This window comes from Nomascus leucogenys, chromosome 2, assembly GCF_006542625.1.
Source record: "Nomascus leucogenys isolate Asia chromosome 2, Asia_NLE_v1, whole genome shotgun sequence".
Classification (NCBI taxonomy): domain Eukaryota; kingdom Metazoa; phylum Chordata; class Mammalia; order Primates; family Hylobatidae; genus Nomascus; species Nomascus leucogenys.
Window position 1 is genome coordinate 84991314 of NC_044382.1, and position 19108 is coordinate 85010421.

The window sequence follows — 19108 nt, forward strand, 5'->3', positions numbered from 1 at the left end:
TTCCTCCAGACAAGGGCCGCTGAGCCTTGGCATCATCTGAGGAGCAGGTTGCAAACACCCACACCAGGGTCCTGCCTGAGACTGTGGTAAGGAACAGGCCTGGCACGAAGCTCATACATGTGTATATTTAGCCATTGTTCCAGTTTATTGTGTAGCACACTGATCCAAAAGAGGGTTCCTCTGAAAAGAGAACACTTAACACTCTGTCAGTGGAAATGCAAATTAGTTCAGCCACTGTGGAAAGCAGTTTTGGAGATTTCTCAAAGAATTGAAAACAGAACTACCATTTGACCCAGCAATCCCATTACTGGGTATATACCCAAAGGAAAATAAATCGTTCTACTGAAAGGACACATGCACACGTATGTTCATTGCAGCACTATTCGCAATAGCAAAAACATAGCATCAACTTCAATGCTCATCAACAGTGGATTGGATAAAGAAAATGTGGTACATACACACAACGGAATACTATGCAGCCCTAAAAAAGAACGAAATCATGGCCTTTGTGGCAACATGGATGCAACTGGAGGCCATTATCCTAAATGAACTAGTGCAGAAACAGAAAACTAACTACCGCCATGTTCTCACTTGTAAGTGGGCCCCAAGCATTGGGTACCCATGGGCATAAAGATGGAAACAACAGACACTGGAGACCACTAGAGGGAGGAGGAAGGGGAGGGGACAAGGGCCGAAAAACTACCTATTGGGTACTATCTCATTTGTACCCCAAACCTCAGCATTGCACAATATACCCCTGTCACAAACCTGCACGTATACCTCCTAAATCTAAAACAGAAGTTGAAATTATTATAATTATTTTTTAAACAATGTTTCCCCAGACTGGTCTGATGTTTGACATGATCTCAGGTGCTTGTTAAAGATGCAAATTAAGAGGGAAGGCCAGGTGTGGTGGCTCATGATTATAATCCCAACACTTTGGGAGGCTGAGACGGGTAGATTGCTTGAGCCCAGGAGTTTGAGACCAGCATGAGTAACACGGTGAAACCCTGTCTTCAGAAAAAATTTTTTTTAATTATCCGGGTGCAGTGGCACATGCCTGTATTCCCAGCTACTTGGGAAGCTGAGGTGGGAGGACTGCTTCAGCCTGGGCTGTAAAGGCTGCAGTGGGCCAAGATCACATCACTGCACTCCAGCCTGGGTGACAGAATGAGACCTTGTCTCAATCAATCAATCAATCAATCAATAAAGGGAAGGATGGGGCTGAAGAATCTGTACTCTTTTTTTTCTTTTTTGGGATGGTGTTTTCACTGTTGTTGCCCAGGCTGGAGTGCAGTAGTGCGATCTTGGCTCACTGTAACTTCTGCCTCCCAGGTTCAAGCGATTGTCCTGCCTTAGTCTCCCAAGTAACTGGGATTACAGGGGTGCACCATCAGGCCTGGCTAATTTTTGTATTTTTAGTAGAGACAGGGTTTGGCTCTGTTGGCCAGGCTGGTCTCAAACTCTTGACCTCAGGAGATCTGCCCGCCTTGGCCTCCCAAAGTGCTGGGATTACAGGCGTGGGCCACTGCGCCCGGCCCAAGAATCTGTACTCTTAAGAGTTGCCCAGGTAAGTCTTGGATCAGGTAAATACAGTTAGACCCTGGACTAGAATTTCATGGGAGCTAAAATACAAGGGAGGAAAAAATAAAAGAGAAAATGAATGCATTCTGTCTGCCTTTCATGAAATCCACGCGGAGCATGGTTTGGTGGCGGAGGCTCTGCTACCTTTGTCTATGTGGTAAAGGTACGTCTCCTGGCTCATGGCAGAGAGGAGATGCAGGACGCAGGTGTAGATGCGGATTTTCTCATCGCTGTTGTCCTCCCAGGTGTAGTCCTGGATCACGTTGAGAAGCTCTCGAACAAGAAACAGGACCCCATGTTCAGGATGATCCTAGCAGAGAACCAAAAAAAGGATAAATAATCCCAAAGATGAAGCGGGGAGGGAAAAAGAAAATCAACACAGAAACCCAGATCCCCCCTCAGCAGCTGTAGAGAAATTAATGTTGTCAGTTACTGAACAAAGGCAAGACCCACTCACAAGCCTGGTTAAACAATACAGAGGAAAATGACAAAACGTGATTCCCACGAATCAACATGCTCCTGTCTGGGCAAACAAGCTTTGAGAGTCCCTTTTTGGATCCCAAAAAGGAGAAGGCAAAGTTACCTGTCGGCTTAATGGCCTGTTTCCAAAATTACACTCTTGTTTTTCTGTGGGTGGTGGGAGTTAAAAAAAAGGAAGCCCTGTTCCAACCACAAAAGCAAGATCGCGGGTATCGTAGCAGATGGAACGGCAGAAGCCACCTACGCTGGGTGAGCCCCCGGATGATCCCTGTCACCACTCGAGGCAGTGACTTTAAATAGAGCCTCACTCTTTGGGATGCTCAACAACAGTAACAGCCAAATGGAGGACGCTCTCTTGGGAGAGGCAAAACCTGAGAGACAGTCACGGAGTTTATAGCAAACAGTGTTTCTCAGATGCTAAACTGAATCTATAAAAAGTTTTGGGGTGTAAAAAAGTAAGCAGCTTCAATTCCATTCCAAAAGGGTGTATGTGAGTGTAGGGATGCCCTGCTGAAAGCTCTCCAGACTTCTCACTCTGTGCAGAAGCTCTGCGTGGCCAGCCCCCTCCACGGCCTCACTGGCCCGCCCCACGCGAGTCCCCTTCCCTTACCCCAGCCACGTTAAGGTAGGGAGAACAGCATGATTGGAACCCGCAGCGGCAGGGGAAACAGCATGATTGGAACCCGCAGCGGCATGATTGGAACCCGCAGCGGCATGACTGGAACCTGCATCTAGCCCAAGATGTAGTCTTGGGTGCAGGAACAAAGCCATTGCCAAAACATGGCCCGGGGGAATGGGGGAGAAATACCCTAGCCTCGCTTTCCTCCTGCCCTGCATCATGCTGCTGCATCCTACTGGCTGAACAAATTGGGAGCTAGAGGAAGGATAGGTGAGGCAGTCCCCAGAGGCCAGTCTCCCTCACACACAGTAGGACAAAGGGCACAGAGTGGCACCAGGGGCCAGCACACACGTCCAGGTTCTGGCCTCCAGCCAGGCACGTTCTCTCTGACTTGAGTCTGTGCCCCAGGGCTTGGCCAGACTGGCTCCTTGGTAGCCTGCAGTTCTCATCTTACACATTAGCTCCTTAATGAGGCCTTCCCTGACGTTCCATCTTCATCACAAATCATCCTGTTTTTGGGGTGGGGGGGCTGGTTCTGAGACAGGGTCTCACTCTGTCACTCTGGCTACAGTACAGTGGCACGATCACGGCTTGCTGCAGCCTTGACTTTCTGAGCTCAAGCGATCTTCCACCTCAGTCTCCCGAGGTGCTGGGACTACAGGTACATACCACCACGCTTGGTGAATTTCTATTTTTTGTAGAGATGAGGTCTTGCCATGTTGCCCAGCCTGGTCTCGAGGTCCTGGGCTCAAGCAATCCACCTGCCTTGGCCTCCTGAACTGCTGGGATTGAAGGCGTGAGCCACCGTGCCCAGCCTCTGCGTTGTTTTTACAGAGCACCTCTCACTATCTGAAATGATCTTATGTATTCCTTCAATGACCTGCCCAACAGTATCTCATGGTTTTCCTGGTTCTCTCTGTTTCATGCTAGCCTATAACCTCCAGGAGGACAGGCACTTCATCTATTGCATTTGCCAATACACCGCCAGGTCTGCTGGCTGCACACTGTATTCTGTTAATGGTGCCTCCCGGAACTCAATGTGGATGGTGTCCCTGATGACATTCAATCCAGCCCTGTCTCTGGCTCCTGGGACAGGGCTGGACACTGACATGCATTGGGTGAACAATGTTGAATGGATTGCAGTTTTTGGGTACCTTCTATGTGTCAGGCACTGATGTGGCTACGAAAACAACAGCAGCTAACATTAATAGCAGCTACCATAGCTTTTCTATGTTCCAGGGTGATACTATGATAAAGCCCCATTTCACAGATAGGAAATGAGCCACTGAGAGGTTAAGTGGCCCAAGGTCACACAGTTGGTATTTGGGGACCCCAGGTTCAATCCCCAGGAGTTTGGCTCCAGAGTGGACATTTCTAACTACTGGTACCATATTCGCACTGCCTCTCTGCAGATAAACAGCGTCTCTGACTTTATAGAACTTGTGAACTGGGGGAGGCATACATGCAGTCAGCTACTTAGAATACAAGTATGAAGTATGAGAACAGCATTGCCATTATATCCAATGTGAATGTGTGTACATATCGCAGTCATACTTTCAAGTGGGTGAGGACAATTGTGGAGGGGCGTGGGATGTTTTGTACAAGCTGTTAATATCTGTAAGAATTGCTCTTAGCCTGGGCTAGATAGCAGTGGCTCATGCCTGTAATCCCAGCACTTCAGAAGGCTGAGATGGGTGGATCCCTTGAGGTCAGGAGTTTGAGACCAGCCTGGCCAAAATGGCGAAACCCCGTCTCTACTAAAAATACAAAAATTAGCCGGGTGTGGTGGTGTGCGCCTGTAATCCCAGCTACTCAGGAGGCTGAGGCAGAAGGATTGCTTGAACCCAGGAGGTGGAGGATGAGCGAGCAGAGATCACACTACTGCACTCCAGCCTGGGTGACAGTGCGAGGCTCTGTCTCCAAAAAATAAATAAATAAATAAATAAATAATTGTTCTTAACCTGGGCAACATAACAAATATTGTTGCTACGAAAGAAAAAAAAATTAGCCACGTGTGGTGGTGTGCACCTGTGGTCTTAGCAACAGAAAGCTATGATGGCACCACTGCACTCCAGCCTGGGTGATAAGAGTGAGACCATCTTACAAAAAGAAAAAAAGAATTGCTCTTTGATACTGGCAAGAATGAGAATACAAGATGCTCAGAAGTCTGACATCCACAAACTACACACATCAAAATTGCCCATGCCATGATCTGCCTTCCACTCAGAGCTGGTTTCAGCTGGGAACTTCCCCCGCCTTCTTTTGCTAACAGCTGTTTTTAACTAGGCTATTTGGTTCTGCTATGTGGCTGTCCAAAAATATATTTTATTTAAAGATCTGCCATGGGAATAGACAACAATCTGAATGTTCCAGCAACTTCATTTCAACACAAATGCATAAGTCTTGTGACAGACCATGCAACACACTGTCAAAAAGGTGGTACAAGGGCCAGTGGAGACGTAAAGGTTTGTAGTGAGCCATTTCCGTGAGCTTTTGCTCACAACCGAAGAGGTGGGAGACTATTTCCGACCTTCTGTACATGGACAAAGTTTCCCATGTGACATCCATGCTTCAGTGGTTGTAACTTTTTTTTTTTTTAAATTGTACTGACGGGCTCGGTGTGGTGGCTCAAGCCTGTAATCTCAGCACCTTGGGAGGCCGAGGCGGGTGGATTGCTTGAGGTCAGGAGTTTGAGACCAGCCTGGCCAACATGGTGAAACCCCATCTCTACTAAAAATACAAAAATTAGCTGGGCATGGTGGCATGCACCTGTAATCCCAGCTACTCGGGAGGCTGAGGCAGGAGAATCGCTTGAACCTGGGAGGCAGAGGTTGCAGTAAGCCGAGATCGTGCCACTGCGCTCCAGCCTGGGCAACAGAGCGAGACTCCTCTCAAAAAAAAAAAAAAAAAAAATTGTATGGATGGTTCAGTGCCAACAGCTGGAAGTAAGGCAGACACATTTTTTTTTTTTTTTTTTTTTAAATACAAAGAAAACGGTTCTGGATTCAGACGGCGCTTCCAGTGGGAAAAGGTGTCCCCAAGTGTCCCTGGCAGGGCTGCCTCCCAAGTGGAACAAACAAATGCTGACAAAGTGGCTCCCAGGTAGCACCTGGCAGGGGCTCAGACCTCTCTCCCTGCTGGCCCAATACCTACCACATCAGCAATAACCCTCTGGATTTCTGGTCTGCAAGAATCCTTCTACTGAACCCCTTGGGAGAAAAAGTATTAGGTTGGTGTAGAAGTAATTATTTTCAGTGGCAAAACCCACAATTACTTTTGCACCAATCTAATAATACCGTAGAAGTAACTAACTCTTCCTAGGAGAACCAAGATGAGAGGCAGTGAGTATGGCAGCTGGGCAGACATCCTGGCCTTAGACCTGGGCTCGTCACTGACCAGCTGCTGACCCTTCATCTTTCTGCACCCCAGTTTCCACTTCTATGAAACGAGGGTGATAATAACAGGCTTGTTTGGAGTGAATATTTGTGAAATGTTGGCTGGCCCATGGTTATGAGGTTGGTTAAGTAATCATAAGGCCCTTTAGAAAAGAAACCAGAACACAGGTGAGCTCTTATGTTCTTCCAAAAGAAAGAACAGAGAAAGGAAAGAAAGGGCACTGGGGAAAACAGAGATAGTGGGAGGGCAGGGGAGGAGGAGGGGAGACAGATCACCACTTGACAGGAGGCTGTCTGGGACCGGCTTGCTGTTTCTCTCAGTCCTGTCTGTCTCACCAGCTCCTTGGGCGTCCCCTGTGCCCTCCCGATGTGCCAGTCACTCTGGCTCTCTTCCAGTCCCTCTGGGGCACAGTGCTGCTTCCCACCTCCAGGATTTCACCCATGCTGTGTCCTCGGCCCAGAATGCCCTCTCCTCTCCCCATCTGTGCCTAGCTGACTACTTACTAGTCTTCCTTCAGATCACAGCTCAGATGGCACTTTCTTAGGGAACTCTCCTGATTATCTGACCCCCTTCTCCAAATCTGGAGCTCTGAGAAGTCTCTATGGTTCATTAAAAAACTTTTTCTTGCCGGACACATGGCTCACGCCTGTAATTCCAGCACTCTGGGAGGCCTAGGCGGGTGGATCATGAGGTCAGAAGTTCAAGACCAGCCTGGCCAAGATGGTGAAACCCCATCTCTACTAAAAATACAAAATAAATAAATAAATAAATAAAATAAATTAGCCAGGCACGGTGGCAGGTGCCTATAATCCCAGCTGCTTGGGAGGCAGAGGCAAGAGAATCACTTGAACCTGGCAGGCAGAGGTTGCAGTGAACAGAGATCACACCACTGCATTTTTTATTTTTTATTATTATTTAAGTTTTAGGGTACATGTGCACAATGTGCAGGTTTGTTACATATGTATCCATGTGCCACGTTGGTGTGCTGCACCCATTAACTCGTCATTTAGCATTAGGTATATCTCCTAATGCTGTGCCTCCCCGCGACACCACTGCATTCTAGCCTGGGTAATAGAGCATGACTCCATGTCAAAAAAAAAGAAAAAAAGGAAACTCTTTCTTTTGAGATGAGGTCTTGCCATGTTGCCCAGGCTGGTCTCAAACTCCTGGCCTCAAGCATTCCTTCTGCCTCAGCCTCCTGAGAAGCTGGAAGTGTTATTATTAATACCATCAGTTTTCCAGCACTAATCAGTAGTCATCAGCCTGTTGGTGGACCAGTGCCAACTGTAGTTGGCTTCTGTAGTTCTTTATGGCGCTTTGTGCAATTGTAGTTAAATGTGCACTTATTTGTTTAACATGAAGTCTGTTCTCCTGAGTGGGGGTATGCTTCTCTTGCTCACTCCTTAATTCCTGGATTGACAAATGTTTGTGGAATAGACTGAATGATGAAACATAGACCTGGACATCTTGCTGTGTTTATGGCTGGATCTTTTCTCCAGGATAAGAAGGAGAAAAGACATCTTCCTGCTGGACCCCAGATCATTAGTGCTAGAAAACTGATGGTAGTAGCATTTCCATTTCCTGCAAATTGCAACTGAATCAAAACTAGGCCTCAAAACTATGATACTGAACTTGTTCAGTCAAGTCTACTTTGTCTTATCACATTGTTACATGAAATGAGCCAGTTTGATTATATAGGGAAGATTATTCCACAAACTAGTCCCTGACTAGGCTGACAACTACTGATGCTAAAGCAGAACATTTTAACATGCTCCAAAAAGTTCTCTGTCTGCAGGGGAGAGAGGGCCACCCTGGGGACTGTTTACTCCCACATTTGTAAGCATCAATAAATCGGACCAGGGACTTGATCTGGTATCAAATGGTTTCTATCTTTTCTTTTTGTGTGTGTGTTTTTTGAGTCGAAGTTTTGCTCTTGTCACCCAGGCTGGAGTACAATGGCATGATCTTGGCTCACTACAACCTCTGTCTCCTGGGTTCAAATGATTCTCCTGCCTCAGCCTCCTGAGTAGCTGGGATTACAGGCGCATGCCACCATGAGCAGCTGATTTTTGTATTTTTAGTAGAAATGGGGTTTTGTTACGTTTGCCAGGCTGGTCTCGAACTCCTGACCTCAGGTGATCCACCCGCCTTGGCCTCCTAAAGTGCTGGGATTACAGGCATGAGTAACCGTGCCCAGTGGTTCCTATCTTTTCTAAACAAATAAAATGAATCAAACTTTCAAACCCATCCTTTAAGAAAACCTTGCATACTGTGGATAGGAAAGCAAAATAGTGCAGTCACTATGAAAAACAGTATGGGGGCTGGGTGCAGTGGCTCACGCCTGTAATCTCAGCACTTTGGGAGGCAGAGGTGGGCTGATCACCTGAGGTCAGGAGTTGGAGACCAACCTGGCCAACATGGTGAAACCTTGTCTCTACTAAAAAAACAAAAAGTAGCTGGGCGTGGTGGCACACACCTGTAATTCCAGCTACTTGGGAGGCTGAGGCAGGAGAATCACTTGAACTGGAGAGGCGGAGTTTACAGTGAGCCGAGACTGCAACATTGCACTCCAGCCTGGGTGACCCCTCCAAAAAAAAAAAAAGAAAAACAGTATGGAGTTTCCTAAAAAAATTAAAAATAGAGCTACCACATGACCCAGCAATGCTACTTCTGGGTACATATCCAAACAAATTGAAATCAGGATCTTGAGGAGATACCTACACTCCCATGCTCACTGCAGCATTATTCACAAGAGCTCAGATGCGGAAACAATCTATATGTCCATTGACAGATAAATCGCTAACGAAAAATGGGGTAGCTGGGTGTAGTGGCTCACGCTGCAGTGAGCTATGATTGTACCACTGCACTCCAGAATGGGCAACAGAGCAAGACTCAAAAAAAAAAAAAAAAAAAAAGACTGGGTGCAGTGACTCACACCTGTAACACCAGCACTTTGGGAAGTCAAGGCTGGAGGAGCACTTGAGCCTTGGAGTTCAAGACCAGCCTGGGAAAAATAGTGAGACCTTGTCACCACAAAAATAAAAAATTAGATGGGCCTGGTGGCTCACCCATGTGGTCCCAACTATTCAAAGAGGCTGAGTTGGGACAATATTTGAGCCCAGGAGGACAAGGTTGATGCCGCGAGTGTGATCATGCTACTGCACTCCAGCCTGGATAACAAAGTGAGATCCTGTCTCAAAAAAAAAAAAAAAAAAAAAAGAAAACATGATACATATGTACAATGGAATATTATTCAGCCTTAAAAAAGAAGGAAATTCTGCCATATGCAACAACATGGATGACCCTCGAAAGCATTAAGTTATGTGAAATAAGCCAGTTGCAGGAAGACAAATACTGAATGAGTCCACATATAAAGAAAGTATCTAAAATAGTCAGATTCATAGAATCAAGAGAGTGGAATGGTGGTTGCAGGGGGTGGGGGTAGGGAAATGAAGAATTACTAACCAATGGACAGTTTCAATTATGAATAAGCTCTAGAGATCTGCTACACAGCACAGTTCCTAAGTCAACAGTAATGTATTGTACACGTAAAAACTGGTTAAGAGGGTAGATCTCACCTTAAGTGTTCTCATCGCAATACAATAAAACTAAAATAAAAGCTGTGACCTGAAAGGTAACAAATAATTTGAACCAAGTAGGCTGCATGCAGAGGCTCACATCTGTAATCCCAGCACAAATCCCAGCACTTTGGGAGGCAGAGGCAGGCAGATCACTTGAGCCCAGGAGTTTGAGACCAGCCTGGCCAACATGATGAAACTCTGTCTCTACTAAAAGACAAAAAAATTAGCCAGGTGTGGTGGAGGGCGCCCGTAGTCCCAGCTACTTGGGAGGCTGAGGCACAAGAATTGCTTTAACCCAGGAGGCAGAGGTTGCAGTGAGCTGAGATCGCGCGCTGCATTCCAGCCTGGGTGACAGAGGAAGATTCTCCAAAAAAAAAACAAGAAAAAAGAAAAAAATTGAACCAGGTAGAAGTGAGATGTGGGAAGAAGTGAGATGTGGGAGTCTTGTTCATGCTAGATCTACTCATAGTGGGCATGGCTCAGGTGTGGTGCATCTCATCACCTGGGAGTTTATTCAGCTCTTAGCCCTGGCTATTCAGGATAAACATCCTGTAGTGTCTGTAAGTAGTTACTAATGCTGCATCCCACAAGGAGGGATATAGGGTTGCTAGTGCTCAATGAACTTGAGCAAATAAGGCACGCTGCAAACGTTTCCGGCTTAGGTCATGCAGGACAGGCACTGGAGTAGCGCAGCCCTGGGTTTGAATCCCAGCTCTGCTACTTATAAGCTTTGTGACCTCAGGCACATTGCAAGGGCCCTCTGGCTCAGGTTTCATTAGTGGAAAAGGTGCAATGATTCCTACCTTGGGGGGCTTGGGGGTAGGACTCCCAGGAAGTATTAATGAGAGGCATTAGCAAGGCATGGGGCACCTAGTGAGGTGTCGTGAACTGCAGCTATTCTTTGTCTCATATCACTGCTAAACCCCAGCTAAAACATATGCAATACTACAAGGAAAAATAACTCAAATCTGTTCAAGGAATAGTAACTCAAATCTCTTCAAGGAATAATAAATCTGTTCAAGGAATAATAAACCTGTTGAGAGCAGGAGCGCTTTCCACAAATGCCTGAGGGGCCAAGTGGACAACAGAAATGGGGTTAATGGGTCCAGAGGCGCCCAAGGAAAACTGGAGAGAAAGGCATACGCCACCTGCATAGGGCAGCTGGTACCCAGCTGCAGCCAACTGGCCAGGTCGCAGGATGCGGGCCCCACGTGATAGGACCTGATTTTTCAAGGGGAGATGCAAATCTGGGATTTTCTGTGATCTACCAATTTTTAAATGTAGGAAACTCATTCCAAATGTTCTCCATCAGGACATGGCCAGCAAGTGTCTACATGTCTACCGGCTGGATCTGCCCTCCAGACATCAATCTGTAATCCCAGGGGACAGAGTTTCGGGTTTACAAAGCACTTTCCCAGCTATCATTTCATTTAACCCTCACAGGAGTCATTTGAGGTGGGCACTGTGATGACACCTTAGAAAGGTGACAACTGAAGCTCTGAGGAGTTATAAAACTTTCCCAAGGTCTCAGCGCTATGAAGTCTTCAGGTCAGGACTGAACAGAAGCTTCTGAATCTGAGAAGGCTTTTCAAAAAGCCTCCAGTGATTTTTAACCTGCAGATGCTGAATGCGTCCCGATTAATCAACAAACAATGACTTTTACCAGCTGCTTAATTCAAAACCCTGATTTTTTTCTTTTGCCTTCTCACTTTTACCACTGCTTAATTCAAAACCCTGATTTTTTTCTTTTGCCTTCTCAATTGATAAATAACTAGCTTACCCAAAGACAGAAACTTACAAAGTACTAATATGGAGCTCTGAAAACAGTGACATCAAGTGTCAAGTGAAGGGGCTCTAGAAAATGCCAGTGCACGCTGCCCCATCTTGGGGTGCCGCCTATCCTCCCTGCAGGACAACAAGAGGCCCCCATCCTGAAGCCATGTCCGCAGTCCTTGAGCCCGGCCTCCTGATCTCGCTCCCCTCTCTCTGAGGACTTGGAATCCGAACAGCGAGAGTCAGAAGCTGAGTCACTTTCTGTTTTCTCAGCTTTACTGAGATATAATTCACATGCCAAACAGTATACCTGCTAAAATGTACAATTCAGTGATTGTCAGGATATTCACAGAGTTGTGTGATTATCAATACAGTCAATTTTAGAACATATCATCACCCCAAAAAGGAACTTGGATCCATTGGAGCTCAGGCACTTTTATGGCTCAAGTTCAGGGTGATGTTTCTCAAATATGGTCCTAGGACCACTTACCCCTGAATCACTGAGGGGGCTTTTAAAAATGCCCATTTGCCAAATATGGTTGATCCCACCTGTAATCCCAGGTACTGGGGAGGGTGAGGGAAGAGGATTGCTTGAGGCCAGGAGTTCAAGACCAGCCTGGGAATTGTAGTGAGAATGCACCTCTATAAAACATTTAAAAAAATTAGCCAGGGGTGGCCTGTTGGCCCAGCTACTTGGGAGGCTGAGGCAGGAGGATCACTTTAGCCCAGGAGCTCAGCCTAGGCATACAGCAAGACCCCGTCTCAAAATAAAACAGAGATAATTTTTAAAATGCTGATTTGTGAGCCTATTTCAATCTACTGAGTGAGACTCTGGGAGGGGCCCGGCGAATCTGCATTTTAACAAGGGTCTGAGATTCCCACGCACATTAAGCTCTACCAGTGGTGCTTAATCTGTTCTGTGCCATGGACCCTGCGGCAGCCAGGTGAAGCCTATACACTCCATGGAATACTATTTTTTTTTTCGAGATGGAGTCTTGCTCTGTTGCCCAGGCTGGAGTGCAGTGGCACAATCTTGGCTCACTGCAACCTCTACCTCCCAGGTTCAAGCGATTCTCCTGCCGCAGCCTCCCCAGTAGCTGAGATTACAGGTGCCTGCCACCACTCCTGGCTAGTTTTTGTATTTTTAGTAGAGACGGGGTTTTACCATGTTGGCCAGGCTGGTCTCGAACACCTGACCTCAGGTGACCCACCCGCTTCGGCCTCCCAAAGTGTTGGGATTACTGGGTGAGCCATTGTGCCTGGCCCTTGGAATACATTTTTTTTTTTTTTTGAGATGGAGTCTTGCTCTGTTGTCCAGGCTGGAGTGCAGTGGTGCAATCTCGGCCTCCTGGGTTCAAGCGATTCTCCTGCCTCAGCCTCCCAAGTAGCTGGGATTGCAGGTGCCTACCACCACGCCCAGTTAATTTTTGTACTTTTAGTAGATATGGGGTTTTGCCATGTTGGCCAGGCTGGTCTCAAACTCCTGACCTCAGGTGATCTGCCCGCCTCCGCCTCCCAAAGTGCTGGGATACAGACATGAGCCACGGTCCCCAGCCCTTGGAATATTATTTTTATTTTTTATTTTTTATTTTTTTTGAGATGGAGTCTCGCTCTGTCGCCCAGGCTGGAGTGCAGTGGCGCGATCTCGGCTCACTGCAAGCTCCGCCTCCCGGGTTCACGCCATTCTCCTGCCTCAGCCTCCCGAGTAGCTGGGACTACAGGCGCCCGCCAACACGCCCAGCTAATTTTTTGTATTTTTAGTAGAGACGGAGTTTCACCGTGTCAGCCAGGATGGTCTCGATCTCCTGACCTCGTGATCCGCCCGCCTCGGCCTCCCAAAGTGCTGGGATTATAGGCTTGAGCCACCGCGCCTGGCCCGGAATATTATTTTTAATGCAGCAAATAAAACACATAAAACTACAAAGAAAACCAATTATACTAAACTACAGCTGGCAAAATATTTTTTCAATGCATTTGTGATACTGTAATCTATTGCTTCTTTGTGAATGCATTAACAGCTCTAGCAATGGGCTTAATAACTGCTGTGCTTTTAAAGGAAGAAGAACATAAACAATCTTCTGAAATATCTTTCACATCTGAAATGTGATGTGAACATATCTGTTGATTTCTTTTGGTGACAAAGTCCCAGCTACTGCTACTACTACTCTGGCTTTTTGTCTGTAATTCATCATTGAGTGAAAGGTAAATTTCACTCAGAGGTTTGTTAAAAGAAAGCTGTCATTTTCCTCATCCAAATTCATGTCACTCTGCCAGACCCCCAGGGAGTAGATGGACTCCAAGTTATAAGGACCCTTGCTAGGGAGGGTCCAGGAATTCCTCCTGCTGGGTCCCGGGAGTGGCCTCATTCTTTCTAACTCAAGCCTGGCTGTACATCTCTTCCATTCTACGAAAAATCCAGCATCCTTCCAACAATGCCCCTCTTAATTTCTGCTATCTTTAGTTTCTGTTATTTGCCATCAAAAGAACTTTGTTGCCACTTTCTTAGTGCTTTCTAGAAAGTTTACTATGTGCAGAGGCACGGTTCTGACCTTGTGAGTACTCACTAACTTAATATTCATGGCAACCCAGAGAAGTGACAGTTCTTATCCTCATTTTATAGACAAGGAAACTGCAGCCCAGGGATGTTATATTATTGCGCAAGAATGCAGAGCTGGAAGAAGGATGGGCCAGGATTCCATGCCGGGCATCTTGGTTCCAAGGCCTGTGCCCTTCCCCACTGAGCGACACCTCTGCCTTGGCAGTATAGAGAGTGCAGTGAACTAAATGTTTGTATCCCCCTGCAAATTCATACACCAAGACCCTAATCCCAGTGTGATAGGATTTGGAGGTGGGGCCCTTGGGAGGTAATTAGGTCCCAGAGGACCAATTGCTCAAAAGACCGGAGAGCTTGCCCTTGCTTTTTCTTTCTGTCACATGAGGACATAAAGGGAAGATGGGCCTGTAGTCCCAGCTGCTCAGGAGGCTGAGGCAGGAGACTCACTTGAGCCTAGGAGTTCAAGGCTACAGTGAGCTATAACTGTACTACTGCACTCCAGCCTGGGTGACAGAGCGAGACTCCTAAACACACAAAAAGGCCAGGCACGGTGGCTCACACCTGTAATCCCAGCACTCTGGGAGGCCAAGGCAGGTGGATCACCTGAGGTCAGGAGTTCAAGACCAGCCTGGACAACATGGTGAAACCCCATCTCTACTAAAAATACAAAAATTAGCCAGGCATGGTGGTGGGCGCCTGTAATCCCAGCTACTCAGGAGGCTGAGGCAGGAGAATCGCTTGAACCCGGGAGGCAGAGGTTGAAGTGAGCCAAGATCACACCATTGCACTCCAGCCTGGGCAACAATAGTGAAACTCCATCTCAAAAAAAAAAAAAAAAAGAGACAGAAAGAGAGAGAAGATGGTTGTCTGCAACCCGGAAGTGGGTCCTCACTAGAACTCAACCAGGTTGGCACCCTGATCTCAGACTTCCAGCTTTTAGAACTCTGAGAAATGTTGTTTAAGACCCCAGTCTATGGCACTTTGTAATAGCAGCCTGAGCTGACACAGTACCTCACCTCTACTATTATAGTATGATTCCCCACCCAGCAAGAATAGAAAATTCATTAAGCAATTCAAATACCTAACTGGAAAACCAACACAAAGATATTAGATAGAATGTTCCTGCAGTTTTAGGCCTAAGAACACATATAATATTATCAGGCAGGTCAAAGGAAGACATGTCTTATGGTTCTGCTGAGGAAACGTACCGGAACTATTAATAAAGTAGAAAAGAAATTGCAGAGGAATTCCAGCAGGAACGATTCCGACGGCCGCATCTTCCCATCAATATTAATCATCTTTGGAACTTCTGGAATGAGGCTTATAGCAGCTTTGAAAAAAGCATCAGCTGCAAGACAGAAGATAAAAGTCAGTGTATTAGAACTCTGGGAAATTTAGTTGGCTTTCTTCTTCACGTGGCCTGAAGGCCAGTCCTGAGAGTTAGGTGGAAGCCAGGCCATGCCAAGGGCAGGTCCTAGCAGAGGGTTTCTGCAAACCATGATGGAGCTGGAGGAATATTTGCTTGACAGGGCACTGCTTCAGCTCAGAGAGCCTCTGTTAAATTGCCTTTAGGTTATTGAGTGAAAAAAGCAGGTCACAGATTTTTGTAAAAAGTCTAGAAATGACTGTTGCCTGGGCCAAAGGCTCAACTTGGATTGGTTCATTGAATTCTCATGTCTACCAATGCGAGGAAGGTGCTGTCAATGGGTGTACTTCACAGACAAGAAATAAGGGAAGGAAAGAGAAGCAATTCATCCTGCAACAGTGTCCTGTGTATGTAGGAAGTTCCAGTGTTGGTGGCAGAGCTGCACCTCAATCCCGGGTCTGTTTGACTCTATTCTAGTGCACGCCATTTTTGTTAAATAGCCATCAAAATGTCTGAAGGAACACAGCGCACGCGCACACACGCACACACGCACACACACACACACACACACAGCTTAAAGACTTCTGATTAACATCAGCTCCACAGAATCGTTTGGGAAATGAAGATATTTAAAGAGCTATGAAAAAATCTGTAAAACAAGAAGACTTCAAAGTTAAGAGAGGAAGAAAAGGAGTGGAGAGAGAATGTGTGTGCACAACAGGATAGAGATGGGGTGGAAGGGATGAGGGAGAGCAGGAAGGATGGGAGGCGGAGGGAAAGGCTGCGAGGGAGAGAAAGTTCTTTCTAAAACTGCCAAGGTATTGACTGTGAGAAAAAGCCTCAAGGTTAAAACAATCAAAACATTGACCTGACAAATGAAATTTTAAACTACTCGACAAGATCAAATGTTTTCATGGTCCAAATGGACTTCCACTCCAAAACGACTTCCAGTGATGCAAACAGAACACTGTAGGGGTGAACAGCATCCTGAATTAAAACAGGAACGCTGGCCAGCACACCAGAAGGGCAAATGCAACAGCAAATGCTCACTTTCCTGGGAAGAAAGGCCTACGTTTAATGAGAAGAGTATGTGTCTGAAGATGGATGGTGGAGTTTTCCCATCTCTTCCTTCTTCAAAGGAGAGGAAAAAAAAAAGAAAACATGTCACAGAAAGACACTCCTTGTAAAGCCTTCTGAGTCAAGTTAGCTCTGCTCTGGAAGCTTCTTTGCCTGGCTGTCTCCCGAACCCCAAACTCAAACCCCTTCCACATTTATTAAGCACCAACTGTGAACAGGGTACTGTCATGGGCAGGTGGACAAACAGGTGAAAAAAGTGACAGAAAGCGTTGACAACATAAACTGTGGCAATGAGACCAACATAATCATACTAATTAACAACTATTTTTTTCTTTTCTGTTTTTTTTTTTTTTTTTCAGACAGGGTCTTGCTCTGTCGCCCAGGCTGAAGTGCAGTCGTGTGATCTCGACTCACTGCAGCTTCTGCCTCCTGGGCTCCAGCCATCCTCCTACCTCAGCCTCCCCAATAGCTGGGACTACAGGAGTGTGCCACCATCCCCAGCTAATTTTTGTATTTTTTGTAAAGATGGGGTTTCACCATGTTGCCCAGGCTAGTCTCAAACTCCTGAGCTCAAGCGATCTGCCTGACTCGGCCTCCTACAGTGCTGGGATTATAGGTGTGAGCCACCGCATTGGGCCAACACTTATTTCCTAAGCCTGTTACATATTTTGGTCTATGAATCCACTTATCTCAATTGTTTTCGGGAGAGACACTACATATGGGGCTTGAGGAAAAGCCACCTGATGTCGGTTCTGATAGAGAAACCTTCCAGAAAGGGTCAGAGCCTGCAGGGTCTTCTATCTTGTGATCACTAGTAAGACATGGCCCGACTGGACACGGTGGCTCACTTGAGGTCAGGGGTTCGAGACCAGCCTGGCCAACATGGTGAAACCCTGTCTCTACTAAAAATACAAAAATTAGCTGGGCATGGTGGCACATGCCTGTAATTCCAGCTACTCGGGAGGCTGAGGCAGGAGAATCACTTGAACCCGTTGGTCAGAGGTTGCAGTGAGCCAAGCCTGGGCAACACAGCAATGCTCTGTCTAAAAAAAAAAAAAAAGAAAGGAAAGAAAGAAAGAGAAAAAAAGACATGGCCCTACTTATGGAACCCACAGGATCTCCTAGGCCCTATCTTTAAGCAGTTCATTTCCTTAGTCCTCCGGCAGTCCCACAGTGAAGTAAGTATATCATGAAACAAGGTTCTCAGTGGGAATGCAAATTCTGCTCAGAGCAACTTGAAAGACCATTTTTTCTATTTATATGTTTGTTACTGACTGGCCCAGAGAATGTGCCTATTATTATGCCTCATTAAAAAGAGAGCAGCTTTGTCCCCAGAACTTGGCTCCTCTCACCCGCCCCGCCCAGTTTCCACTCTAAAGGACGGAGCTAAAATAAACAGTTATTTAAAGGTTGGGGCATGCAGGGTTCCAAAGCAGATTTTTAGTTCTATCCTCAGAAGACTTGCCCCATATAGAAAATATTGTCTGGAGACTTCTCAATCTTATCTTAGTAATTAGAAATCAAATCCTACCCCATGTGAGAGTAGTTTATCCTTATAGTTAAAGTTCAGAATAATCATGTCAACTTCATGTAACCCTTTGTTTTGTAGCTATTAAGAGCCATAGAAGCTCATTTAAGATATAATGGATTTTTTTTAAAGACCTACAGGAAAAGGAGAACTCAGATTCCCAGTAGTAAATAATATTGTCCCCTTTTTGAGTAATACCCCACAAGCACAGGCAACCAAAGCAAAAATGGACAAATGGGATCACATCAACTTAAAAAGCTTCTGCACAGCAAAGGAAACAATCAACAAAGTGAAAAGAGAACCCACAGAATGGAAGAAAATATCTACAAACTACCCATCTGATAAAGGATTAATAACCAGAACATAAGCAGCTCAAACAACTCTATAGGAAAAAAAATCTAATAATCAGATTTTAAAATGGGCAAAAGATTTCAATTGATGTTTCTCAAAAAAAAAATACAAATGGCAAACAAGCATATGAAAAGGTGCTCAACATCATTGATCAGAGAAATGCAAATGAAAACTGTAATGAGATATCATCGTACCCCAGTTAAAACGGCTTTTATCCAAAAGACAGGCAACGACAAATGCTGGTGAGAATGTGGAGAAAAGGGGAACCCTCACACACTGCTGATGCAAATGTTAAATTAGTACAACTACTACGGAGAACAATTTGGAGGTTTCTGAAAAAGCTAAAAATAGAGCTACCATATGATCCGGCAATCCCACCACTGGATATATACCCAAAAGAAAGGAAATCAGTATATCCAAGAGATATCTGCACTCCTGTTTGTTGCAGCACTGTTCACAATAGCCAAGATTTGGAAGCAATCTAAGTGTCCATCAACAGACAAATGGATAATGTACATGTACACAATGGAGTACTATGCAGCCATAAAAAAGGAGATTCTGTCATTTGCAACAACATGGGTGAAACTGGAGGGCATTATGTTAAGTGAATTAAGCCAGGCACAGGAAGGCAAACTTTGCATGTTCTCACTTATTTGTGGGAGCTAAAAATAAAAACAACTGAACCCATGGAGACAGAGAGTAGAAGGATAGTTACCAGAGGCTGGGAAGGGTAATGGTGGGGCATGGTGGGGAGTGGGAATGGTTACTGAGTACAAAATAAAAATAGTTAGAAAGAATG

At 45.9% G+C, this 19108-nt stretch overlaps 1 protein-coding gene across 2 annotated transcripts in view; it reads right to left on the minus strand.

Annotated features, from left to right (window-relative positions):
• The window catches only part of VPS35L (VPS35 endosomal protein sorting factor like), a 147215-nt gene that overhangs the window by 15254 nt on the left and 112853 nt on the right, over positions 1–19108 (minus strand). For both annotated transcript variants that reach the window (XM_030800208.1, XM_030800203.1), the window contains exons 27-28: positions 15196–15335; positions 1729–1894 (exon numbers count right to left, since the gene is read on the minus strand). In XM_030800208.1, the coding sequence (XP_030656068.1) occupies positions 1729–1894; positions 15196–15335 (306 nt within the window). The remainder of the gene's footprint in view (positions 1–1728; positions 1895–15195; positions 15336–19108) is intronic.